General features: G+C 41.4%; 1 protein-coding gene across 1 annotated transcript in view; it reads right to left on the reverse strand.

Annotated features, from left to right (window-relative positions):
• Nucleotides 1–221: 221 nt before the first annotated feature.
• Nucleotides 222–27,857, reverse strand: part of rbks (ribokinase) — a 271,611-nt gene continuing 243,975 nt past the window's right edge. The window contains exon 8 of the mRNA XM_072551283.1: nucleotides 222–301. Within this exon, the coding sequence (XP_072407384.1) occupies nucleotides 245–301 (57 nt within the window). The 3' untranslated portion in view covers nucleotides 222–244. The remainder of the gene's footprint in view (nucleotides 302–27,857) is intronic.

Genomic DNA, 27,857 nt, shown 5'->3' on the forward strand with positions numbered 1-27,857 from the left:
TTGAATTAACATATTAAACAAGAGATGATGACTCTTGTCAGCAAGTAATTAATAGTCCTCTCTCTACACAGCCAGTTCGTTTTTAATTCTTGTCCCCACTGACCCCTCCTAACCCCTTCCCCCCCCCCCTCCTCCACCCCACTCCTCCCAATACTATTGGAGATTAAAAAGTAAGTTCTGGCAATACATTTCACTTACAATTGCGACCACTTCAATTGGAGTCTATGTTCATCATCCTTCTCCATCACTCCTGTTGGTCACCCATCCCTTTTCCAAATTCGCTGCACAATCTGCCAAAGACCTACAAAAGACAGCATTGAGAGAGACCACTTAAAAGCTGATCATTTTAAAGAAACATTCTGAAGGAGCAAAGGAAGAGAAACAGTTTGGGGATCAGAATTCCAAAGCACATACTTCAGCAGCTGATGGCTCATCCCCCAATGATACACCAACTAAGGATTGGTTTAGCTCATTTGGTTAGATGTTTGGCTTGTGATTTATAGTAGGATCCAACAGTGTAGGTTCAATTCCCACATCAGCTGAGGTTACTATGAAGGCTGCTCTTTCTCAATCTCTCCCCTTGCCTGAATTATGGTGGCTGTCAGGTTAAATTGCCACCAGTCATCTCTCTGTAATGACAGGGTAGCTCAATGGTCTGGTAAGAATATGGTGATGTGACTTGGTACTGCAACTAAAACTAGCAGGGGTGATGAAGTTGCCAGAATTAAATGAGTGTTGATACCTTAGATGTTTGTGGGGCTGGAGGAATTTACAGAGATCAGGAGAATTTATCAGTGGAGGAGTTTCAAAAGAAAGATGTGTGTTTTAAGATCAAGGCAATACAAACTACTGAACATTGGAATGATGTGCTGGCACAAGCAAGAACATGTGCAGAATAGATGATCTCAAGTTTGTGGAGGGTACAATGTGGGAGGGCAGCCAGGACCAGTTTGGAACCGTCAAATCTAGAAGTGCCAAAAGCCTGGATTCGGGTTTCAACAGCAGATGGGCTGAGGCAGGAGCAGACTTGGGCTATTTAAAAAGAAAACTTCATTCATTGGATGTCAGCATCACTGACAGTTTTCATTGCCCACCCATATCTTGCCTTTAAAAGTACTTTGATTGGCCATTTTAGAGTTTTCATGAAGGAAATAGTTATTAGATTCCTTACAGTTTGGAAACAGGCCATTCGGCCCAACAAGTCCACACCGATCCTCCGAAGAGCAACCCACCCAGACCAATTCCCCTAACTAATGCACCTAACACTACAGGCAATTTAACATGGCCAATTCACCTAACCTGCACACCTTTGGACTATGGGAGGAAACCAAAGCAAACCCACACAGACACAAGGAGAATATGCAAACTCCACACAGACAGTTGCCCGAGGTGGGAATTGAACCCGGGTCCCTGGCGCTGTGAGGCAGCAGTGCTAACCACTGAGCCACCGTAGGACTAAAGGGATCAAAGAATATCGATGAAAGCAGGAACAAAGTACTGAATTCAATGACCAGCCATGATCATACTAAATGGTGGAGCAGGCTGGAAGAGACAAATGGCCTACTCCTCTCCTAGTTTCCATTTTTAACCACATTGCTGCAGATCTGTAGTCATATGATGTTCAAGCCAGGTAAGGAACACAGATTTTCTACCCTAAAGGAGCATTAGTGACTCAGATGGGTTTTTTTTTACAGCGATCGATGATGGTCACTATTTCTGAGGCTGGTTTTCAAATTCTGAATTATATGAACTATGTGTAAATTTTACCAGCTGCCATGTAGAATTTGTCTCAGAGCTGTAGCACGTGTGGTATAATGGAATATATTAGACATGCATAAAGGATTAACTGTAATAGTCTATGATGCCATCGAAGAAAAGCCCTCATGTGATCTGAGATTTTAAGTCTGAGTCGAAACATGAAGAGGAGCAATTTGAAGTGGTTGTTCACATGACTGCAATTCCGTTATAATGTTTTTAATAGCTAATAGTTTTCGAGAGTTATTAAACCTACTCAAACCTAACACCACAATAATATAAAACTACTCATCTGGTGATGTTTCCATTATGTCACCATCTCCTCATAGAAATGGAAATAGACAATCTTTGAAATGCTGTGAATATTTGGTCAGAGCCTTATTTCCAGATTAAATATAATACAGATATTGTGAACATGATGTCATAGTTTGGATGATGTTGCTGAGGGGCAACCTGAAGATGAGAAATAGGAAGGGCCAAAGAGAAATCCTAGATTCTCGAAGCTAATGTCATGGAGGTTATAGCAGTACATTTAGAAATCACAATGCGATCAAGCAGAATCAACATAGGTATGTGGATAGGAAATTATGTTCACTAATTTATTAAAGTTCTTTGTGGACATAACTAGTAAGGTGAAAAAAAGATAATAGATGTAAATCTCTACCTGGATTTCAAAAAGGCAATAATATGGTGAGTGGATAGTGGCTCAGTGGTTAGCGCTGCTGCCTCACAGCTCCAGGGACCCAGGTTTGATTCCTGCCTCAGGCAACCGTCTTTGTGGTGCTTGCACATTCTCCCCATGTCTGTGTGGGTTTCCTCCCACAGACCAAAGATGTACAGGTTAGTTGAATTGGCCATGCTAAATTGCTTATAGCATCCAGAGATGTGTAGGCGAGGTGGGTTAGCCATGAGGAGTGCAGGACTACAAGGAAAAGGATGGGTTTGGGTGGGATGCTGTTGGGATGGTTGGTGTGAATTGATGGGCTGAATGGCCTCCTTCCACACTCTAGGGATTCCATGAAGGTGTCACATCAAAGGTTACTACACCAAAGAAGAGATCATGTTGTAAGAAATAACATATCATCATGGATAAGGGACTGGTTAGTTAAAAGGGAGTAGAGATAAATTGCGTTTTTTCGATTGACAAGCTGCATATAGTAGACTGGCACAAGGATCAGTACTGGAGCATCAACTATTTATAAAGCATTTCAATTGGATGAAGGGTCCAAATATATTGTAGCTAAATGTATTGATGACACAAACATAGATAAGAAAGTAAATTGTCAAGAGGACGTAAATTATATGCAGCGGTGTTTGGATAATTTAAGTGAGTGGAGAAATAATGGGGTAAATGTAAACATGTCTATTTAGGCAAGAAGAATAGAAAAACAGTACACTATCTAAATGGAGAGATATTGTGGAGTGATCTAGGTATCCTGGCACATTAATCATAAAAGATTAGTATGCAGATGCACCATGTGTTTAGGAAGGCAGGGTGTTGACAGATTGATGGTTTTATCATTAGACTATTAATTCAGAGGCATGGTAATGATTGAGTAGCTGCATTTAATCACCATCATGGCAAATGGTAGAATTTGAATTTAATAAAATAGTGAAATTAGGAAGCTAATAATGACCATGAAATTGTTGGGGGAAAATGATTTGGTTCACTGACGTCACTGAGGGAAGGGAACTACCGTTCTGAACTTGTGACTAAAGACCCACAGCAATGTGGTTGACTATCAAGTGCCCTCTGGGTAATTTAGCCTGACCAGTGATGCCCACATCCTGTGATTTTTTTTTTAAAAAGGGGTGTTGTGAAATTGCAATAGTAAGGAAATTGCACTGCAGCTGTACAGGACCTTGGTGAGATTACATCTGGAGTAATACCATTTCAGTATTCTTTGAAAAAGCAAATAAATACATTTGAAGCAGATCAGAGAAAGTTCACTCTACTCATTCTTGGGATGAAGCATTTAACTTAGGAAGAAGGGCTGAACTGGTTAGAATGATACTCATTGAAGACAGAAGAATGAGAAGGGAGCCTACCAAAACATATAAGTCCTGACGGGATGTGATAAGATGGAAACCAGGAGGATGTTTCCTCTTGTAGGGGAGGCTAAACTAGGGGCCATGGACAGAAATTGCATTTGTTTCCTCTTGTGGGGAGACTAAACTAGCAGATATAAACATAAAATGCACTGTCTGCATCTGTGAAGAGAAAGCAGAGTTCACATTTTGAGTCCAATAACCCCCTTCTTCAGAAGAGAAAACTAGGGGCCACAGTTTGAAAATAAGAGACCACCCTTTCAAGACAGAAATGAGGAGCATGTTTTTCTTTCAGAGAGCCATTTACTCTGTGGTATTTTCTTTGCCAGAGGGCAGTGGAAGCTGTATTATTCAGTTTATTCAAGGCTGAATCAATGTGAGGTGATTCACTTTGGAAGGAGGAACAGAAATAAAGCGTACTGGGCTAATGGTAAGATTCTTGCTATTGAAAATGAGCAGAGATCTCAGTGTCCATGTACATAGGTAGCTGAAAGTTGCCATCCAGGTGGATAGGGTTGTTAAGAAGGCATACGGTGTGTTAGCTTTTATTGGTAAAGGGATTGAGTTTCAGAGTCATGAGGTCATGCTGCAGCTGTACAAAACCCTGGTGCGGCCACACATGGAGTATTGCGTACAGTTCTGGTCACTGCATTGTAGAAAGGATGTGGAAGTTTTGGAAAGGTTCAGAGGAGATTTACTGGGATGCTGCCACGTGGAAAGGATGAGGGACTTGAGGTTGTTTTCACTAGAGAGAAGAAGGTTGAGAGGTGACTTAATCGATACATACAAGATAATCAGAGGGTTAGATCAGGTGGACAATGAGAGCCTTTTTCCATGGATGGTGATGGCTAGCACAAGGAGACATAACTTTAAATTGAGGGGTGATAGAAACAGGACAGATGTCAGAGATAGTTTCTTTACTCAGAGAGTAGTAGGGGCGTGGAACGGCCTGCTGTAATGTAATAGACTCGCCAACTTTAAAGGCATTTAAATGGTCATTGGATAAACATATGGATGATAATGGAATAGTGTATGTTAGATGGGCTTCAGCTTGGTTTCACAGGTCAGCGCAACATCGAGGGCCAAAGGCCCTGTACTGCGCTTAATGTTCTATGTTCTATAAATCAGATGGAGTTTTGATAGACGAGAGTCAAGGGTTATGGGGGCAGACAGATAAGGTGGGGGCGGGGTGGTTGAGGCCACAATTGGATCAGCTAAAATCTTATTAAATGACACAGTGGGCTGAAGGGCTGAATGGTCTACAGCTGCTCCTAAGTCTCATATTCTTATAGCCATCAGGGGACACCAGAAATAATGATAAAGAACAGAAAGAGAAGCCAGTGCAAATTATGACTACAATTAGTTGGGTAGGAATGAAAACAGGTCAGTGCAGTCACAGGCAGATAAATGGAACACGGCAGGCAGATGGTGGAGCCAATTTTGTCAAAAACTGCAGACAAGTTGTGAAAAATGAGCAAGGATAGTTTACTTTTGCCATAGACACATAAATGGCAATTATTACCTTGATAAGATTAGTTTTGTTCAGTGGTGGGGATCACTAGAAAGATTTGAACTGGATAGATCAGCACAAATTTGGGGTGAGTTAAAGTCATAACGTTTTACAGAATGGGAAGAGTCTCTTTGTCCCATTGTATACTTGCCAGTTAGCAAGCACCTATCTACTCCAGATAGTCAGCAGTGCTCAAAGGTCTTCGGCAATGCTAAAATATAATGTCCCCTCCACTTGGTTCTGTGAAATCAGCTGATATCTAATTATGCAATTCAAATGAGGCACACTATCAGTCACTAAGATCACTTATGCACAAGGTACTAATGCAGTGACAGATTATAACGAGCATGATATTGAACTTGAGGTTCCCTTGTCCAGTTAGTTACGTAGATGAATAGGTCAGTGGTAAGAATACTCTGCTGAGTGCACCGGGGAAGTTGAAGCATTCACCCCTTTGTTGTGTTGAGTTAACTGGCCACACGCATGATGGTTCAGGGATGAGCATTAATCAGGACACAGAGGATAACTCCTCACGTCTTCTTTCAAATTACTCAGTGGGATATTTTATGTTCACCTGAAAGGGGAGAACTGCTTCAGTCTAATGTCCCTTCCAAAAAATCAGCACCTCGGACAGTGCAGCAATGTGAGGCATCACAGTTCTCAAACCTCTGGCATGAGACTTGAATCACAACCACCTGACTCTGAAGTGGGTGTGCTACCAGCCTGGTATGAATTTAATCAATCGAGAGGCTGCACGTTGATGCAAAAATTAAGCATTAACACCAGAAACGAAATGTGTAAGGGAGATAGTCAAACTCCAGGTTAAATAATGTATCTGATAATTGAAGATAACTTAGAACAGGTTTTCAGGAGAATAAATCCATGAACATTGCAAAGACTGTCAAGGAAGATCTTACACACTTGATGCAGGCCACTTTTTAGAATTGGTAGGTGTGCTGGGGCTCAATTCTTCTTGGATGCAGACATTTAGAGTCATACAGGCAATATACAACAGCAAGAAAAAGGCCTCTGGTGAATGTGCCCTGCTCAAGACAATTTTAATGGTTTCCACAACACCTCGTTCTAACAAAAACATGTGATCTCCTGGGACAGATGTCAAAAGCTTTGAGAAAGTTGTGGAGAAGGAACTGAGAATGGATTTTTGGCTGACCTATTGTATCTGACCTTCTTTAAAAAATTTTGGTATATTTTCAGCTTTTTTTACTTTTCACTCTTCTTGTTACTTTGTTTCATTTCCCTCTCAATGTTCAGTGATTCTCTATGATGTTCCCAGAACTAAAAGGTAATATTTTTATGCACATAAATATTCATTGCCAACACTGGTGTGAAACAAAAGGATCTGCAAGTCTTGAGAGAAAATTCAGTATCGGTTAGAATCATAGTAACCCTACAATACAGAAAAGGCCCATTGAATCTGCACTGACTCTCTGAAGAGCATCCTACCCAGACACAGTACCCCCTGTCTATTCCGTAACCCTGCATTTCCCATGGCTAACCGACCTAGCCTGCACATCCCTGGACACTACAGGACAATTTAGCATGGCCAATCCACCTAACATACAATTCTTTGGACTGTGGAGGGAAGCCAGAACATCCAGTGGAAACCCATTTAGACATAGGGAGAACATGTAAACTCCACACAGGCAGTCAAACAAGGCTGGAATAAGCCCCAGGCTCCTGGCATGATGACATAGAAGTGCTAACCACTAGTCCACAATGCCATTCTTGGTTGCTGCCCTGTTACAGTGCAGTCTTTAGCCATCTGAGGAACCTAGTGATTGATGACAAAAACTTCAGACCCACCACCAAGCTTATGGTCCACAGGACAGCAATCTTACTCACTCTCCTGTGTGCATTGCAGGTACAAGCAATGCACATTAGACACTTGAAATCACTTGAGAAATATTGCCAGCAATAACCCCATAAAATCCTGCAAAGCCACTGGCACAATAGACACTCCAATATCAGTAGGAGAAAGTGAGGACTGCAGATGCTGGAGATCAGAGTCGAGAGTGTGATGCTGGAAAAGCACAGCAGGTCAGGCAACATCTGAGGAGCAAGAGAATCTATGTTTTGGGCAAAAGCCCTTCATCAGGAATGAAACCAGAAATTCATTCCTGATGAAAGGCTTTTGTCCGAAATGTCGATTCTCCTATTCTTCAGATGTTGTCTGACCTGCTGTGCTATTCCAGCACCACACTCTCGACTCCAATATCAGTATCCTCTCGCACCCAACATCCCCAATGTCAAGGCTCTAGCTATAGTCAGTTGAATGGGCTGCATGTTCCACAGGCCAGACACAAAATTTCCAAGCAAGCTCTCTATTCCAAGCTCTGTCACGGCAAACAGTTGCCAGGAGGGCAGAGGAAAGACTTCAAGCACATGCTCAAAAACCACTCAGAAAGAAATTCAATACTCTCACTGATTCATGGGGATCTCTAATCCAAGACCGCTCAAACTGGAGGCCGAGTGCAAGCAGTGGAAGAAGTGTATCAAATCCCCACTCACCTGCTTTAGCAACCATCTGTCCCACATGTGGTAGTGTTTGTCAATCCATTACTGGACCATTTAATCACTCCAGGACCGCATCACCAGAATGGAAGAATGCCAAACGTGAACACCAATGACTGCCTAAGGCAGGGCTTCCCAAATCTGGGCTTGGGAGCCCAGGTGGGGTCACAGACTGAACTAAAAACAGAAATTGCTGGAAAAACTCAGCAGGTCTGGCAGCATCCATGGACAGAAAGCAGAGTTAATGTTTCGGGCTCAGTGACCCCTCTTCAGAGTTCAATTCACTGGACCTGAAATATTAACTCTGATTTCTCTCCTTAAATGCTGCCAGATCTACTGAGTTGTTCCAGCAATTTCTTTTTGTTTCTGATTTCCGGCGTCCACAGTTATAGAGTCAGAGTCATACAGCCTGGATACGGACCTTTCAGTCCATGCTGACCATATTCCCAAATTAAACTATTCTCATCTGCCTGCACTTGGCCCATACTCCTCTAAACCTTCCTTATTCATGTACTGATCCAAATATCTTTTAAATGTTGTAGCTGTTCCCCCATCCACCAGTTCCTCTGGAAGTTCATTCTACACACAAACCACACTCTGTGTAAAAAAGTTGCCGACTATGTCTTTTTAAATCCTCCTCCTCTCATCTCAAAAAATATGCTACCTGGTCTGGAGACCCCCACTCTGGGTAAAGACATCTGCCACTCACCTTATCTACACCCCTTATGGTTTTATAAACCTCTATAAGGTCACCCGTCAATCTCCTACATTCCAGTGAAATAAATTCCAGATTGTCCAGCATCTCCTTATAACTCAAACCCTCCATTCCTGGCAACAGTCTTGTCAATTTTTTCTGAAACCTCCCCAGCTTAATAATACCCTTCCTGTAATAGGGTGACACAGTACTCCAGAAGAGGCCTCACCTGTCCCTACTGGTTTGCGTATATCTGAACTTGTGGATAGTGTATGCTGGATTTCCAAATGTGACTCATCAGTGAGCAAGATTGCGATGCCAACAGCTCTTTGCATACCTGTCATAAAAGTGAATTGGGCCAAACCAGAGTAGAAAAAAAAACACCAAAACACAAAAAGAATTCCGTGCTTATGCTTTACAAATTTGGCTCTTGGGTCTTGCAGGGTGAAGGTGACCCATAATCCAAAGTTTAAGTCAATCTATTCAGCCGTATCATAATTCAGCAAAGACATTGATTTTTTTTTGCACAGAAAGCATTGAAAATCAGCATGCACAATTTAGAATGCTAGTACGGTTAGAGCAGCCAACATGACGTGATATGTTGATACAATACTTTAACATATAACATGATATTAGGCTTATCAATTCGAATTTGTTTTGAAATGGAACACTGCAACAATTTCACGATATAATAGGTACTGCTTTGGGAGCTCCAAGCAATCAGTTGAACTTGCACACTGCTCTTGAAAGGGCAAATACGACAGCATTAATAAGATATTGTAAGCAGGTACATTTTGAATTAGATGAGTTTATTTGGACTGTGTATTTTACATATCAGAACTGTATTCAATGTGAATCAGATATGTATTTTGACACACCTGAGAAAAGTAATGAAGAACTGCACAAGGCCTTTAAAGTTGCTGTTCTGAGATAATGCAATTTGTATCTTAATGGGACGTTCTTTGGATTTTTTTTTACAGTTGAAGTATTGGTGTTGATTGCACTGAGGCAGTATTAGGGCTGCCTCGGAGCTCTGATTGAATTATAACAGCTACACTCCTTCTTCTGCTCGCCCCCTCGATTAGGTTTTCTCTGAGGAATTGCAACGATTTTCAAGCCTCAACATGGAAAAAAGTTTGGGAAGCACTGGCCTGAGAAATAAAGATAATAAAAGCAAAAAACAATTTGCTTTACTGTGGTGACTTTAAAATAGCAAAACAATGCAAGGCATTTCACAGGAGTCCTACCAGAACTATGGCAAAATCTAGTTAATCACTGAACAGAGTATTTTGCATTAGAATTCTTTGGCATTTTTTTCGAACACTTAATAAACTTGTTCTCCCACTGAATGAAACCATTTGGTCTTCTCTGACCCTGTCTCAGCCTAATTTGAGTTGAAACCCTCAGCCACACTTACATTAACTTCCAGGCTCAAGACAATCCAATACTTTCCTGGTCAGCCTCCCTCTTCCACCCTCCATAATCTGGATGCAACTTGTATCCCAATTTACATATAAGTCCGACTCAGTACTATGCTCCTGACCTAATGTTAGCCCAACAGCAGGTCAATTTTAAACTTCTCTGTTTTTCCAGCAATTTCTGTTTTTGTTTTCGATTTACAGCAGCCGGAATTCTTTTGATTTTTATTTAAACTTCTCATCCTTGGTGTTCAAATATCTGCATGGCTTCTCTAATCTCTAGGTCTGTGTTGCCTCTTTCCATCTTACTGAGAACCTTGTGCTCCTCCAATTCTAGTCTCTTGTACATTTTGCACTTCCTTCAACTAACATTTGCCTGCTGTATCCTCAACCATCTCAGACTTAAGCTCTGTACTCCATCCATAAATCTCTATTGCCATCTCTCTTTCTCTCTCTCTCTCTCTCTCTCTCTCTCTCTCGCTCACTCGCTGTCCCTTTAAGATATTGCTTAGAATGTTTGGCCAAGCTTTCAGCCTGCTATCCTAAAATGTCCTTCTTTGGCTCCACATCAATATTTGGTTGACTACTGTCCCATGAAATACCTTTGGCTGGTTTACTATTTTAACGGTGATATATAAATGCAAGCCACTATGATATTTTTGCTCGATCAAGTGAAAAAAATTTGTCTCTCTTAATTTTAAAAAGAATTACTCATTCAAGTATCCTCATTATTCAGCCTTTAATTGCCAATTTGAGCTTCATTCCAAGTCTCTTATGTATTTGCATGTAACTTTGTTGGGACTTTGTTATTTGTTATTTACATAAATGAACTGGATATGAATGTACTCGACATGATTAGTAAGTTTGCAAATTATACAAAATTCAGAGATATCATTGATAGCGAGGAAGGCCATCAAAAATTACAAAGGGATCTTGATTAGATGGGAAATGCAATTCAATACAGATAAGTCTGAGGTGTTGCACTTTGGATAGTCAAACCAAGGTAGGACTTATACAGTAAATGGTAAGGTTCTGAGGAGTGTCGTGAAACAGAGGGACCAAGGAGTACAAATATATGGTTCGTTGAAAGCTGCATCACAGGTAGAAAGCATGGTGAAGAAGGCATTTAGTGTGCTGGCCTTCATTGCCCGAGGCATTGAGTATGGGAGTTAGGACGCTATGTTACAGTTGTATAAGTTGTTGGTGAGGTTGCACTTGGAGTAGTATGTACAGTTTTGGTCACCCTGTTATAGGAATGAGATAGTTAAACTGGAAAGAGTGCAAAGAATATTTACAAGGATGTTGCCAGGACTAGTAGGCCTGAGTTATAGGGAGTTGTTGGCCTGCATAGGACTGCATTCTGTGGAAAGTAGGAGAATGAGGGGTGACCTCATTGAGATGTATACAGTCATAAGGGGCATAGATAAGATGAGTGCATAAAATATTTTTTTCACAGGGATGGGGAATTGAAAACTAGAGAGTGTAGGTTTAAGGAAAGAGAAGCAAGATTGAGGGGCAACTTCTTCATGCAGCGAACAGTATGTACTGTATTTGGAATGGGTTGCCAGAGAAAGTGGTTGGAGTGGGCACCATAGCAACATTTAAAAAAACATTTCAATAGGTTTATGGCTGGGAAAGGTTTAAAGGGGTAGGGACCAAATGTGAGCAATTGGAACTAGCTGAGAGAGCAACATGGTCAACATGGAGAAAGTGAGGACTGTAGATGCTGAAGATCAGAGTCGAAGAATGTAGTGCTGGAAAAACACAGCCAGTCAGGCAGCATCTGAGGAGCAGGAGAGCAGCATAAGCTGTTCATCAGGAAGAGATCAGTGTGGACCAGTTTGGGCTGAAGGGCCTGTGTCCATGCTGTATCACTCTATAACTGTATGACTCTATTTGTTTCAACAGCTTTTAACAAGCCCATTGATCACAAAAGCTAAGGCTTTTCCATCCCATTCTTGATGAATGGAGCAAAAATATAATCTCATAAATTTTTGTTGCTGTTTCAGTTAAATTTTCAATTACCATGTAATATTAGTTACTCTGAATGTGACATTCATGGATTTTCATCAGCCATTTCATATGGTCCTTCTGATTTTCATCAGATTAAGAATTACAATAATTAGGCCAGGGATAGTGTGAGAAAGGGTAGATACAGCTTTGTGAACTATTCCCAGTTCCTGAGCTGAACTCATTTATTGGCATGTAGAGGCTTGATTAGCCCTAAGCTGTGATAAAGGAAGATTGGATGGACAAGGCATCTGTTGCTTGGCATATAAGGAGGTTGGTGGAAATTGTTAACATTAGTTCTCTGAGGTCTTCTGAGAAAACAACAGTGAAGTGGATAATAATGTAAGATTAAGCCGTGAAGCTTGTCTACAATGCTTCCTGCAATATCTGTGACTGCTTGCCTCCTTCAGAATCACACTCATCACGTAACCTAGACTTGGGGCTGGTCCCCTGATCCATTAGCACAGTGGCTCAGTGGTTAGCACTGCTGCCTCACAGTGCCAGGGACCTGGGTTCAATTCCTGCCTTGGGCAACTGTCTGTGTGGAGTTTGCACATTCTCCCCGTGTCTGCGTGGGTTTCCTCCCACAGTCCAAAGATGTGCAGCTTAGCTGAATTGGCCATGCTAAATTGCCCATAGTCAGGGGTAAATATAGGGGGGTTGGTTTCTCTTCAGAGGGTTGGTGTGAACTTGTTGGGCCGTAGGGCCTGTTTCCACGCTGTAGGTAATCTAATCTAATCTAAATATGCAAGACTATATGAGATAGTCTGGGGATGTTCAACCTTCTGCGTCACAGAGTGGATTAGATCTCAAAGTCCTACCTGCAGTTGTCAGGCCCTAAGCACAGCAATGCCACCAGGTAATTAGTTAGAAATGCACTTTATCTGGTGAGATTTCATTTTTAAAATGAGATTAGATTAGATTAGATTACTTACAGTGTGGAAACAGGCCCTTCCGCCCAACAAGTCCACACCTTAGGTGAATTGGTCATGCTAAATTGCCCGTAGTGATAGGTAAAGGGGTAAATGTAGGGGAATGGGTGGGTTGCGCTTCGGCAGATGTACAGCACAGAAACAGACCCTTCAATCCAACTTGTCCATGCCAACTAGATATCCTAAATAAATCTAGTCCTATTTGTCAACATTTCACCCATATCCCTCCAAACCCCTCCTACTCATTCACCCATCCAGATACCTTTTAAATGCTGTAATTGCACCAGTCTCCTCTACTTCCTCTGGCAGTTCGTTCCATATATGCACCACCCTCTGCATGAAAAAGTTGTCCCTTAGGTCCCTTTTATATCTTTCCTCTCTCACCTTAAATCTATGCCCTCTAGTTTTGGATTCCCCTATCTTGGGGAAAAGACCTTGCCTATTTACCCTATTTATGCCCCTCATGATTTTATAAACCTCTATAAGGTCGCCCCTCAGCCTCTGACACTCCAGGGAAAATAACCCCATTCTATTCAGCCTCTCCCTATAATTCAAATCTCCAACCCTGGCAATATTTTTGTAAATCTTTTCTGAACCCATTCAAGTTTCACAACATCCTTCCTATATCAGGGAGACCAGAATTGCACACAATTTTCCAGAAGTGGCCTAACCAATGTTCTGTACAGCTGCAACATGACCTCCCAACTCCTGTACTCAATGATCTGACTAATAAAGGAAAACACACCAAATGCCTTCTTCACTTTCCTATCTACCTGCGACTCCACTTTCGATGAATTATGAATCTGCACTCCAGAGTCTCTTTGTTCAGCAATACGCCCCAGGAACTTACCATTAAGTAAAAAACTCCTTCCTTGATTGCCTTTCCAAAATGCAGCTCCTCACATTGATCTAAATTAAACTCCAACTACCACTCCTCAGCGTATTGGCCATCTGATCATGATGCCATTGTCCTTTGAGCTAACCTTCTTCACTATGCACTATACTCCAATTTTAATGTCATCTGCAAACTTACTAACCATACGTCCTGCGTATTTTTTTGTAAATCTCCAATTGTGAGTAGAGTGGGTTCTTTATGATTATATGTTTTTAGTGAGATTTGTCTCGATTAAACTTTAAAAATATAAAACATAGATTCCAAATTAGCCTGTTTTTTTTAGAGCAGTAAGAATGTGCCCTTTTCTGGGTCTGTAGCTTGTGAAGGAGCAAAGATGGCCTTTAGTAAGGTGATGTGTCTTCCTGTTGGATATGGGAGACTAGGGAGAGTTTCCATGTTACTGATGATTACGTCTGCAGGACGTGTGCTTGGTTGCGAATCCATGGATCACATGGATAAGTTGGAGCGGCAGTTAAAGGCAATGAGGAATTTACAGGAGCCAGGGGGTGTGATGGATGGCAGTTGTAGGGAGGAAGATAAACCACAGATACAGTCAGGTAGATAGGTGACCTCCAGGAATGGTAGGAGAGGGAGGCAGGCAGTGCAGGAGTCTCCTGTACTGTAGGAGAAAGTGAGGACTGCAGATGCTGGAGATCAGAGCTGAAAATGTGTTGCTGGAAAAGCGCAGCAGGTCAGGCAGTATCCAGGGAGCAGGAGAAAGGATACCCACTGTTTTAGAAAATGTAGGAGGTAATGGACTTTCAGGGTAATGTAGCACTGACAGCCAGGTTTCTGGCACCAAGACTGGCTCTAATGTAATGAGGGGTACGCCAGGTTTGAAGTGGTTGATTGTGATAGCGGACACTCTAGTCAGAGGCAGAATTGTTCATAGGATCAGGGCATTACTGTTGGGCCAGGATTTTTTGCCCATCCCTAATTGCCCAGCAGAAGGTGATGGTGAGCCGCCTTCTTCAAGTACTGAGGTTCTTGGGGTGTTGGCACACCCACGGCTTTTGCCTGAAACGTCGATTTCGCTGCTCCTTGGATGCTGCCTGAACTGCTGTGCTCTTTCAGCACCACTAATCCAGAATCTGGTTTCCAGCATCTGCAGTCATTGTTTTTACACCCACAGTACAGTTGAGAAAGTATTTCCAGGATTTTGATCCAGTGACAGTGAAAGAACTGCAATATATTTCCAAGACAGGATGGGGAGGTAACTTGCAAACCGGTGGCGTTCTTATGTACCTGCTGTCCTTGGCAGTGGAGGTCGGGCAATGTTTCATTGACTGCCTTTCCGTAGAATCATAGAATCCCTATAGTGTGGAACCAGGCCCTTCGGCCCAACAAGTACACACCGACCCTCCAAAGAGTAATCTACCCAGACCCTATTATCCTACATTTACCCCTGACTAACCTACACATCCCTGGACACTATGGGCAGTTTAGCATTGCCAATCTACCTAACCTGCACATCTTTGGATTGTGGGAGGAAACCCACACAGACACGGGGAGAAAGTGCAAACTCCACACAGACAGTTGCCTGAGGCTGGAATTGAACCCGGGTCCCTAGCGCTGTGAGGCAGCAATGCTGACCACTGTGCCACCATGCTGCTTTTAAAGTACAAATAATTATGATGAAGTAACAAGACAGAACAAGCTATTCAGCCCGTCCTGCCATTTGTGTTCCACCTTATCTTAACATGATGGCCTTGAGTTACAAACTTTCCCACAAAAATGTCATTCTCTCTGTATCCACTGTCTCAAAGCCTTTCACAATTTTAAAGGGTTCTCTAAAGTCAAAAAGAATTGAGTTGGTATTCGTGAGTTTATTTGCCCCACTTGATATTCAGATCCATCGGGGTCAATACTGCTGAATATGAGATGAGATGTGACTTGTGTATTGCCATCTCTTTTGATTGATCATAGCCACTACGACAGAAAGGAGAGATTTCCTTGAGATAGAATAGGAGACAATGAATCAGCCCAGCTCTATTCAGATGCTCTTTAGAGGCTGATCAAACTTCCACGCAATGCTGATTAAAGGTCAATCTTCAGGTTATCCCTTCAATGTGACATCTTGAAGAAATACAGGGTGTTTAGGTGAAGTAAAACTTAAAAACTCCAATAGATTAATTATAATTTATTCTAATCAACCTTGCAAAAGATGGTTTGATTGTGAAACTGTGTCTTTTTAAACTGGACTTGTGATTTTGTGGGTTATGGACGATTGCACAATGTAGATGAACATATTATCTCCTATTGCAAGACTTAATGTGAAGGATGTAAAAGTAAATCAGGGTTGGAAAATTCCACTTACCAACTGACCTGGAACCAAAATAGTTTCCATTCTAAGTGAGTTAAGAAACAGAAAATAATTTAGCTTGTAAATAATATCAATTATGTTTCATTTTCCATTTCTAAACCTTCAGCATGCCAATGACTTCAGCTGTCATTTTTCTATGGTTTATTTGCAGAGCTACACTCTGTGCCAAGCTGAAGAACTGGGAATAAGACACAAAGCTGTATTTACTCTTTCTCAGTGCCTTCACACTACCTCTGGGCTAATTATTATAATACTTTATCTGATAAAAATCAGAAGGACCATATGAAAAAGATAGTGAAAATCTATGAATGTCAACCTAACTAATATTATATGGCAATTAAAAATTCGATCTCCTGTTTTCAACTGGACCCCAGAAGTGATTTTTTTAAAAATCAGAATTAATATCTGGTCAGAAGTGGAATTGAATGCAGACAGGCTTAAACCAAGTTAATATGGTTATTGTTTGACTGCTGCACCGACAATGGGAGTCTGATCTTTCCAACAAAAACCAGACAATTTTCAGAAATACCTCCAGTTTGTGGCATTGGAATATGGGTGGATTTCAGAGATGTCACTGACTTAGAGTCATAGAGTCATCCAGCACAAAAACAAATCCTTCGGTCCAACTCATCCATGCCGACCAAGTTTCCCAAACTAAATTAGTCCCATTTGCCTGTGTTTGCCCATATTCCTCTAAAGTTTTCCTATTTATGTACGTATCCAAATGTTTTCTTTAAATGTTGGAACCATACTTGCATCTGGCAGATTATTCCATATACAAACCACCCTCTGTGTGAAAAGGTTGTCCCTCAGGTCCCTTCTAAACCTTTCCCCTCTCACCTTATAATGTTTCCCTCTAGTCTTAAATTCCCCTACCCTGGGGGAAAAAACATTTGCTAGTCACCTTATCTGTACCCTCCATAATCTTATAAACTTCTATAAGATCACACCTCAACCTCCTATGCTCCAGGAAAATAAGTCCCAGCCTACCCAGCCTCTCTTTATAATTCAAACTCTCCAGTCCCAGTAATATCTTGGTAAATCTTTTCTATACTTTTTCCAATTTAATAATATATTTCCTATAGCATGGCAACCAGAATTGTACGCAGTAAGCAATGGCTCAACTATTCTGATATCATTTACTAATATTATTCTCTGTCAAAGGAAGGCAGCAATATAGTTGTAATATTATGGGACTAGTTGCATAAACTCTCAGGATTCTGAGGACTCGTGTTCAAACTCCACCATGGCAGATGGTGAAATTTGCCTTCAATACAAATCTGGATTAAAAGAATAATGATGACGATAAAACCATTATTGATTGCCATTAAAAACCCATCAGGGTCACTAAGGCCCTTTAAGGAAAGCAACAAATAGCGATGCTGCACAAGAACAGGCCCTTCAGCTCACTAAACCTGTGTTGACACGTGACACTTTTCTCAACTAAAAACCTTTCACCTCCACACAGTCCATATATCTCTGTTTCCTGCTTATTCATGCATCTGTCAACATGCCTCTTAAACACTGCTGTTGTATCTGCTTCCCCCACCACCTCTGGCAGCACATTCCAGGCACTTACCACACTCTGTAAAAACTTGCCTCTCACATCTTCCTGAAACTTTTCCCCTTTTACATTAAACTTAAGTCCCCATGTAATTGACATTTCTACCTTGTAAAAAAGACTGCTAGTCTGTTCTTTCGATGCCTCTCATAATTCTGTAAACTTCTATCAGGATGTCTTCAGCCTCCAACATTCAAATGAAAACAAACCAAGTTTTCAAGTTTGTTCAATCTTTCTTCACAGCTAATACCTTCCAACTAAGCAACATCCTGGTAATCCTTTTCTGTACTCTCACCAAAGTCTTTAGGTCCTTCAATAGTGTGGCAACCAGAGCTATATGCAATATTCAAAATATGGTCTAGCTAATATTCTATATAGCTGCAACATGACTTCCCAATTTTTATAATCTATGTCCAGACTGATTAAAGCAAGCATGCCATACACCTTCTTGACCATCTTATCCACTTGTATTGCTATTTTCAGGAAACTATGGACCTGTATACTTAGATCCCTTAATGTTACTAAGGGTTCTGCCATTTACTGCATATTTCCTTTCTGTATTAGATTTTCCAAAATGTATTACCTCACATTTATTCAGATTAAATTCCATCTGCCATCTCTCTGCCGAAGTCCAGCCTATCTATATTTTGCTATATCCTTTGGCAATCCTCCTAACTATCCTCAGCTCCCCAATCTTTGTGTCATTGACAATTTTAATAGTAGGCCACCTAAATTCTCCTCCAAATCATTTATATATTACAAACAACAGGCTCCCAGCACTGACCCCGGCAGAACACTGCTAGTCACAGATCTCCAGTCAGAAAAATACCCTTCAACTACTACTCTCTGTCTTCTATGATCAGAAGAGTATGAACTTCTATGATCAGTTCTTTATCCATCTTATCAGCTCCCTGTGGATCCCATATGGCTTCAAATTTTGTATCACTGGGGACATTGTCAAAGGCCTTGCTATAATCCCATTATGCAATATCTCCCATCCTGCATTAATCAATCATCTTTGTCACTTCCTCAAACAACTCAAGTTTGTGAGACATGATCTCTCCAGCTGAAAGCCACGCTGCTTATCATTAATAAATCCATATTTTTCCAAATGTGAGTAAATCCTGTGCCTCACAATCTTCATCAGTAACTTCCCTACCATTGATATAAAGCTCATGTACCTGTAATTCTTCAGAATTGCTGTTATCCTTCTTAAACAAAGGAACAACATTCTCTATTCTCCAGTCCTCTGAGACCTCTCCTGTGACTAAAGTGGATACAAAGATTTTGTACCAGGCCGCAGCAATTTCCTCCCTTGCCTCCCTCAGCATTCTGGGATAGATCCCATCAAGTCCTGGGGACTTGTCTACCTTAATGTTTTTCAAAATATTTAACACCTTTTTTTATATCGACATGCCCTAGAATATAAACATACCCATCTCTAGACTCATCATCCAACATGTCTTTTGCCTTTCATGAATACTGATGCAAAGTATTCACTAAAGGTCTCACCCACTTTCCCTGGATTCACACATAAATTTTTGTGAAATTATAATGGCCTAGAGACATCACACTATTTTTTTTATCTTTGATGCCACTCTCAATCAAATGCAGCCTTGATGTATAGGGCTGTCACTCTGGAATTCAACTCTTTTACCAATGTTTGAACCAAAGCTGTGATAAGGTCAGGAGCTGAGTGGCCCTGGCAGAACCCAAACTGGGCGTCACTCAGCAGGTTATTGCTGAGCAGATGCTGCTTGAGAACACTGTTGCTGACACCTTCCATCACTTTACTGATGATTGAGAGAAGACTGATGAGGTGGTAATTTGCCAGATTGGATTTGTTCTGACTTTAAGCATAAAGAAGTTACCTGGGTAATTTCTTTTGCAACTGTACTGAAACAGCTTGTCTAGGGGAGCAGCACACTCTGGAGCACAAGTCTTCAATACTGTTGTCTTAATGTTATCCGGGCCCATTTCCTTTACAGTATCCACTACCTTCAATCTTCATACCACATGAAGTGAATTGAATTGGCTGAAGACTGGTATCTGTGATATTGGGGTACTATCAAGCATGCCAAGATTGATCATCCACTTGGCTGAAGATTGCAGCGAATGCTTCAGCCTTATCTTTTGCACTGATATGCTGGGCCTCCCCACGATTGAAGATGGAGGTATTTGTGAATCCTTCTCCTCTAGTGCATTAATTGTCCACCAAGCTGAAATGTAACAGGATTGCAGAGCTTAGATCTGATCCATTAGTTGTGAGAACACTTAGATCTCTCTATCACTTGTGTGCTTATGCTGTTTGGCATGCAAGCAGTCTTGTTTTTTGGAGCTTCACCAGATTGATACCTCACTTTCAAGTATGCCTGGTGCTGCTTCTGGATACCTTCCTGCTCTCTCCATTGAACTAGGGTTGATGGTAATATTTGAGTGGGGAATATGCTGAACCTTGAGGATCCAGGTTGTGATGGAGTATCATTCTGCTAATGATAGCCCACGACATTTCAATGATATTCAGTCTTGAGTTGGTAAATCTGTTCAAATCCTGTCCAATCTAGCACAATTATAGTGCCACACAACACAATGTACAATGTTTTCAATGTGAAGGTGGGATTTCATCTCTGTGTGGTGTTCACATTTACTGATACTGTAATAGGTAGACATCTCTGTGGCAAATTGGTGGGGTTGAGGTCAAGAATGTTTTTCCGTCTTGTTGTATCCCTCACACTTGCCATAGACTTAGTCCAGCAGTGATGTAGTTTAGGATCTGGCCATCTCAATCAGTGGTACTGCTGCTGAGCCACTATTGGTGCTGAACATTGAAACTGCACCCAGAGTACATTTTGTGCTCTTGGCACACTCTCTTCTTCTTCCAAGTGTTGTTCAAAGTGAAGGAGTATGGAGTAGTCAGCAGAGAGGAAGGAGGATCCCTTACCAATGTTTGACCTGCTGCTGTGAGACTTCATGATATCTGGTGGCATTGTTGAGGACTCTGAGGGCAACTCTTTCCTGAGTACATACTGCTAGGTAACCACTATTGTTAGTGGACAGGACATTGGAACATAGTAACATAGGAACAGGAGTAGGCCATTCAGCCCCTTGAGCCTGTACCAGCATTCAATAAAATCATTGTCGATCTGTGGCCTAACTCCAAATACCTGCCTTTGGTCCATATGCCTTAATAGCTTTGGTAAACAAAAATGTACCTGTCTCAGACTTAAAGTTAACAATAGATCTAGCATCAATATCCAAGGGTAGTGTTGGTGGTATCTGTAAGATATGATTTTGTGAATATGACTATGCAGGTGGTTCTCTGACTAGTCTATGAGACATGGAATTAGAATAATCAGGTGGTTGGTTTTGATCAGTGCAGACTCACTGAGGCCAAAGGGCCTTTACCTGTGCAGTAGATCTCCAAGACTCTATGATAGCTCTCCGATTTTGGCACCAGGCCCCAGATGTTAGTAAGGAGGACTTAACAGGTTGACAGGTCTGAGTTTGTCTGTACACTTTTAAAGAAGTCACAAAAAAGTAGGTTCTATAAACTTGAAAGTGACACAGAAAATGCTGGAAACAATTATAAGGTCAGGCAGCACCACTGGAATGAGAAAAGATGGATAGATAAATAAGCAGTCCTCTCCAGCTTAGAGATTTACCATACTCCATATTGTGTGTAATACAAGGATAGACACTGACGTTTCCAAAGGTGAAGGAAGTCAGCAACTGAGCTGTTCAGGCAGTCTGTTAGTTACCATTTTTTCAGGATAATTACATTCTTCAAACAGTCCCACTTCTCTCTCAGGAATTGGTTTAACTAATGACAGTCATTGCCAACAACCCAGCAGTGCTCTTTACCACAAACTCTATGGAGTAACATTAAACTGACATTAAAATGTAAAGCACTTAGTGAGATTTTGGACACAATAGCTTGAATTGAGGGCCAATGATAGGTGGAGGGACAGGTAATGTTGAGGAAGTGGGGAGGCTGTAGAAGCACTTGGATAGGTTAGGAGGGCAGTCAAAGAAATGGCAGATGGATAAGAATGTGGGAAAATGTGAGGTTATGCACTTTGACAGGAAGAATAGTGGTGTAGACTATTTTCTAAATGGGGAAAGGCTTCGGAAATCTGAAGCGAAAAGGGACTTGGGAGTCCTCATTCAGGATTCTGTTCAGGCTAACATGCAGGGTGCCAATTAGAAAAGCAAGTGCAATGTTAGCATTCATTTGCTCTTGATGAGGCACATTAAGACCCTGCTGCCACCGCCCCCACCCCCTGCTGGACACCATGCAGTATCGACCCAACTGCTCAACAGATTTCCACCACCCTCCATCTGGCCCTCACCTACATAAAGAAGGGCACCCACATCAGATTAATGTTCATAGACTTCAGTTCTACATTTGATACTATCATTCCTCAGCACCTGATTGGAAAGCTGAGTCTGCTGGGCCTAAATGCCTCCATTGTAACTGGATCCTAGATTTCCTGACTGGGAGACTTCCGTCAGTCCAGATTGGGAATAGCATCTCTAACATCATCACACTGAGCACGGTGGTCCCCCAGGGTTGTATGCTCAGTCCACTGCTGTTCACCTTGTTGATACATCACTGTGCAGTGATGCACACATCGAATCACATCACCAAGTTCACTGATGACACAACTGTAGTGGGTCTCATCAGCAGGAGCGGGTCAGCATACAGAGAGGAGGTGCAGTGGCTAACGGACTGGTGCAGAGCCAACAACCTGTCTCTGAACGTAGACAAGATGAAAGAGATGGTTGTTGACTTCAGGAGGGCATGGAGCGCCAATCTCCACTGGATATCGATGGCTCCCCCATGGAGATCGTGAACAGCATCAAATGTCTTGGTGTCCACCTGGTGGAGAATCTCACCTGGACCCTCAACACCAGCTCCATCGCCAAGAAAGCCCAGAAGTTGCTCTACTTTCTGTCCAGGCTGAGGAAAGCCCACCTCCCAGCCCCAATCCTCACCACATTCTACAGAGGGTTCATTGAGAGTACCCTGAGCTGCTGCATTACTGCCTGGTTCAGGAATTGCACCGCCTAGGCTCATAAGACCCTACAACAGATAGTGAGGACAGCTGAGAAGATCATGGGGTCTCTCTCCCCTCTGTTACAGACATTTACCCCACACACTGCATCCGAAAGGCTAAGAGCATTGTGGAAGACCCTACACACCCCTCACTCAAACTCTTCTCCCTCCTGCCATCTGGCAGAAGATACCAGAGCATTCGGTCTCTCACAGCCAGACTGTGCAACAGTTTCTTCCCCCAAGCCATCAGGCTCCTTAGCACAGTATGATCGGACTCTTTTCCATCTGAAATTTTTTGCACAACTTCGAATTGCTGCAAGAACAACGTCTATTAGTTATCATTCTTTTATTATATGGCAATTTGCGGGTTTTGCACTTCTTATGCACCTTATGTCGCATACAATCGTGTGGTTTGTGCTGTTCATGTAGCACCCTTGGTCCTGGAGGAACACTGTCTCATTTTTACTATATCAGTTGTATCTGGTAGAAATGACAAATAAAAGCTACTCTCTCTCTCTCCTCACTCTCTTTCATTTCAAGAGGGCTAGAATACAACAGCAGAGATGTACAGCTGTTATTGTATAATGCTCTGGTCAAACCGCATTTGGAATGTTGTGAGCAGTTTGGCCCCCATATCTAAGGAAGGATATTCTGACGTTACCAGGTTATAGTCCAACAGGTTTATTTGGAAGCACTAGTTTTCGGAGCGCTGGTCCACAACCACTTGATGAAGGAGCAGAGCTCTGAAAGCTGGTGCTGCCAAATAAAGCTGTTGGACTATAACCCGGTATTGTGTGAGTTTTAACTCGGTACACTCCAGTCCAACACTGACTCCTCCTCATCACGTTCTGACATTGGAGTGGATCCAGAAGAGGCTTTACAAGAATGATCCCAGGGACGAATGGCATGTCATTTGTGTCATGGTTGAAGACTCTGGGTCCGTACTCAGTGGAGTTTAGACAGATGAGGGAGGATCTCAGTGAACCTTACAGAATACTGACAGGCCTGGATAGAGTGGGCATGGCGAGGATGTTTCCACAAGTAGGAGAGACTAGGACCCAAGGGCACCGCCTCAGAGTGAAGGTATGACCCTTTACAACTGAACTGAGGATGAATTTCTTCAGCCAGAGTGTGTGAATCTGTAAAACCCATTGCCACAGAAGGCAATAGAGTCATTGTATGTATTTAAGACAGAGATAGATACATTCTTGATTAGTAAGGAGATCAAGGATTATGAGTAGAAGGCAGGAGAATGGGGCTGAGAAACATTTCAGCCATGATTGAATGGCTGAGCAGGCTCAATGGGCCAAATGGTATAATTCTACCCCTGTATTTTATGGACTTATGGTCAATAGTAACATGTAGGGTATAGGTCATGACCTGCCACAAAATAGTTTTGAAGCACCTTATAGTTTTGAGAACAGGAAATGCAGTGTGGTCTGGATGTGACTGAAATAACACCTCGATTTCATAGTTCAATGCTTCACATGTTTCAACAAGTCATTCAAAAAGGAAATCTAACTCCAACGATTTCTTCCTCTTTCAATACAGGTTGAAAAACATAATTAGCAACATGGCCAAACCACATTTACATGACATTAAGGCAGTGATGTATTGAAATGATCATATAATAGTGATCACATAACACGAATTGGCACTCATTTTCCACAATCTTTCGTTCTCTAGTATGGATATCAGAGTATAGCCTAATTGGTTGGTTTCCAGACAATGAATGGCTTGTATAGAGTGAACTTAGAGAAGTGATTTCCTCTCGTGGGAAGTTCAGAACCAAAAGGCATAGCCAGACATTGAAAATCTTATAGTTGAGAGGTAATATTGTAATGGAAACTTGAACTCCCTCCTGCAAAAAACTATGAGGCAAGGCCAATTAAAATTTTTAAGTTTGAGATCGATCATTTTCGTTGGTTAATTGAATTAATGAACTTAAAACAAAAATGGATAAAATAGTGTCAAGGTACAGATCAAACATGATCTAATTAAATAATATAACATGTTTGAGGGAACAGGAAACTTAGAGGCAGGAGTAGGCCATTGATCTTTTGAGGTAAAAACAATGACTGCAGATGCTGAAAACCAAATACCGGATTAGTGGTGCTGGAAGAGCACAGCAGTTCAGGCAGCATCCAACGAGCAGCGAAATCGACGTTTCGGGCAAAAGCCCTTCATCAGGAATATTCCTGATGAAGGGCTTTTGCCCGAAACGTCGATTTCGCTGCTCGTTGGATGCTGCCTGAACTGCATTGATCTTTTGAGCCTGTTTCATCATTCAATATGGAACATTGCTGATCTAGATGTTGTCTCAACTTCCATTTCCTGACTGCACTCCTTGATCCCTTTATCGGTCCAAAATCTGTCTAGTTCAGTCTTGTATAAGAAGAGAATTGCACATACTGATAACTGTCATTCTCCTCATCTCTGTCTTTAAAAGGGAGACCTCATCTTCCTTTTCTATGTCCCTACATTCTGGTCTCCCTCCAAAAGGTGAAACATTCTCCCAGTATCTCGGCCACCAAGCCACCATCATAGATTTCAATAAAATCCTCTCTCATTCTTGTAAATTCTAAATTCCAATGGATACAGGACAACTTTACTCAGTTTTTTTTTCATGTGATAACCCTTCCATCCTAGGAATGTTTCGAGCGAACCTCCTTTGAACTGCTTCTCGTGCAGTTATATATTTTTTTCAATTAAGGAGACCAAAACTGAACACAGTATTATAGATGTTGTCATATCAACAACAGCAGTAAAACATGTCTGCCATTATATTCCATTCCCTTCACAATAAACAACTCATTTTCCTTCCTTTTTCCTTGCTGTGCCTGCAGACTAATCTTTTGTGATTCATCTCCGAAGGTATCCAATTCTTCTTGACAACTGAGTCTTGCAGTCTCTCTTCATTTAAAGAACATACTGTTCTTCTGCTAACAAAAATGGAACTGTTCACATTTTCCCAATTTGTACTCCATCTGCCATTTTTTTGCCCACCCACTTTAACCTGCCTACCTCCTCTTGTAACTAATGATTACATTAGCAAATGTAGCTACCATACATTCAGTCTCTGAATCCAAACATTGGAGGAGAGATGAATGAAAACATGCCAGTATGAGTTATCAGTGGCTTTTCTCATCTTACCTGGGAAAAAGACTGCCGTAACTTTTATTCACCCACACAAAAGCACAGCATGAAGAGCATTACCTTCAAGGGGATGATTAATCTAATGCTGTTCCTATATTTTATCATGGATCTTCCTACTTTAACCTTTTCTTTTGGGATCCTCCAAGGGAAAGATGTAGCAAGTGGTATGCCAAAGGAATCAGTGCTGGGATCTCAACTGTTTACAATTTATGTAAGTGAATTGAATGAAGGGACCACAGGCATTGTTGCTAATTTTGTAGATAACACTAGCGATGGTGGTGTGATCATTAGACTATTAATGCAGAGGCCCAGGTAATGTTCTGGGGATCTGGGTACAAATCTTACCAAGGCATATGGTGGAATTTGAATTCAATAAAAAAAAAGTCTGGAATTAAGAGTCGAATGATGATCATGAAACCATTGTCAATTGTCAGAAAAAGCCCACCTGATTCACTAATGTCCTTTAGGGAAGGAAATCTGCTGTCCTTATCTGGTCTGGCTTACATGTGACTCCAGACCCACAACAATGTGTTTGACTCTTAACTGTCCTTTGGGCAATTATGGCATGGGCAATAAATGCTGCCATAGCCAGACATGTCCACATTCTGTGAGTAAATTAAAATTAATATTAAAGATAGATAAGGGAAAAAGTTCCAAAGAGGACATAAGGAGGCCACAAAAGGACATAGATCATTTAATTGGATGGGAAAAAATCTGGTGAATGGAGTATAATGAGGGAAAATATGAAATTGTCCAATTTAGCAGGGAGAATACAAAGAATCACATTTTCTAAATAATATTAGATTTCATAGCAAATGCAGAGAGATCTGGGTGTCCCAATGTATAACAGGGCAGTCAGATAAGTTCAAGACAATCAGGCAAAGTCAACATGGTTTTGTCAAAGGGAAATAATATTTGACTAATTTAAAGAGGAACCAGCCTAGATTTCCAGTAGGTATTTGATAAGGTGATACTTTAAAGCCTATCACAGAAAATAAAAGCGAACATATTGGCATGAATAAGATTGATTGGCTGACTGAAAACAGAGAGTAGGAATTAATGGGTCTTTTTAAGGCTGGCAGGTTGTCACCACAGGAGTGGCGCTGGCATCTCAACTCTTTACAATTATTATATAAATAATTTGATTGAAGGGGATGAAGGTATGCGTGCTAAATTTGGTGATGGTACAAAGATAGGTCGAAAAATGGGTTGTGAAGAGAACATAAGTAGCATACAGAGGAATAAATTAAGTGAGCGGGCAAGGATCTGCCAAATGGAATATAATGTGCGAAAGTGTGAAATTATCCATTTTGGCAGAAAGAATGAAAAGAAAAGCATAGTTAGAAGGTGAGAGGCTGCAGAGTTCTGAAGTGCAGAGGGTATCCTAGTGCATGAATCGCAGAACATTAGCATAAAGGTACAGCAAGTAATCAGGAAAGCTCATAGAATGCTTTTTGTTGTGAGGTGAATTGAGTGCAAAAGTAAGGAAGTTATGTTTCAGTTACACAGGACATTTGTGAGATTGCATCTGGAGCACTGCGTACAGTTCTGGTCACTGTACTTACAGAAGAATGTTAATGCATTGGAAACAGTTCAGGAAAGGTTTACCAAATATTACATGGAATGAGTGGATTTCACTCTGAGAAAAGGTTAGGCAGGCTAGGCATGTATCCTCTGGAGATGAGAAGAATCGAAGATAATTTAATTGAAACAGACAAGTTGTCGAGGGGACTTGACTGGGTGGATGTCAAAAGGATGTTACCACTTGTGGGAGAATCTAAAGCTAGGGGCTATAATTTAAGAATAAGGGGACAACCAGTTAAGATAGAGTTGAGGAGACCTTTTTCTTCCTTCAGACGAGTATGAGTCTTTGGAATTCCACTCCACAAAAGACAGTGGATGCAAAATTTTTAAACAATTCTAAAGCTAAGGTAAATAGATTCTTGATTACCAAGGGGATGAAACA

This window comes from Chiloscyllium punctatum, chromosome 3 (genome assembly GCF_047496795.1).
Source record: "Chiloscyllium punctatum isolate Juve2018m chromosome 3, sChiPun1.3, whole genome shotgun sequence".
NCBI lineage: Eukaryota > Metazoa > Chordata > Chondrichthyes > Orectolobiformes > Hemiscylliidae > Chiloscyllium > Chiloscyllium punctatum.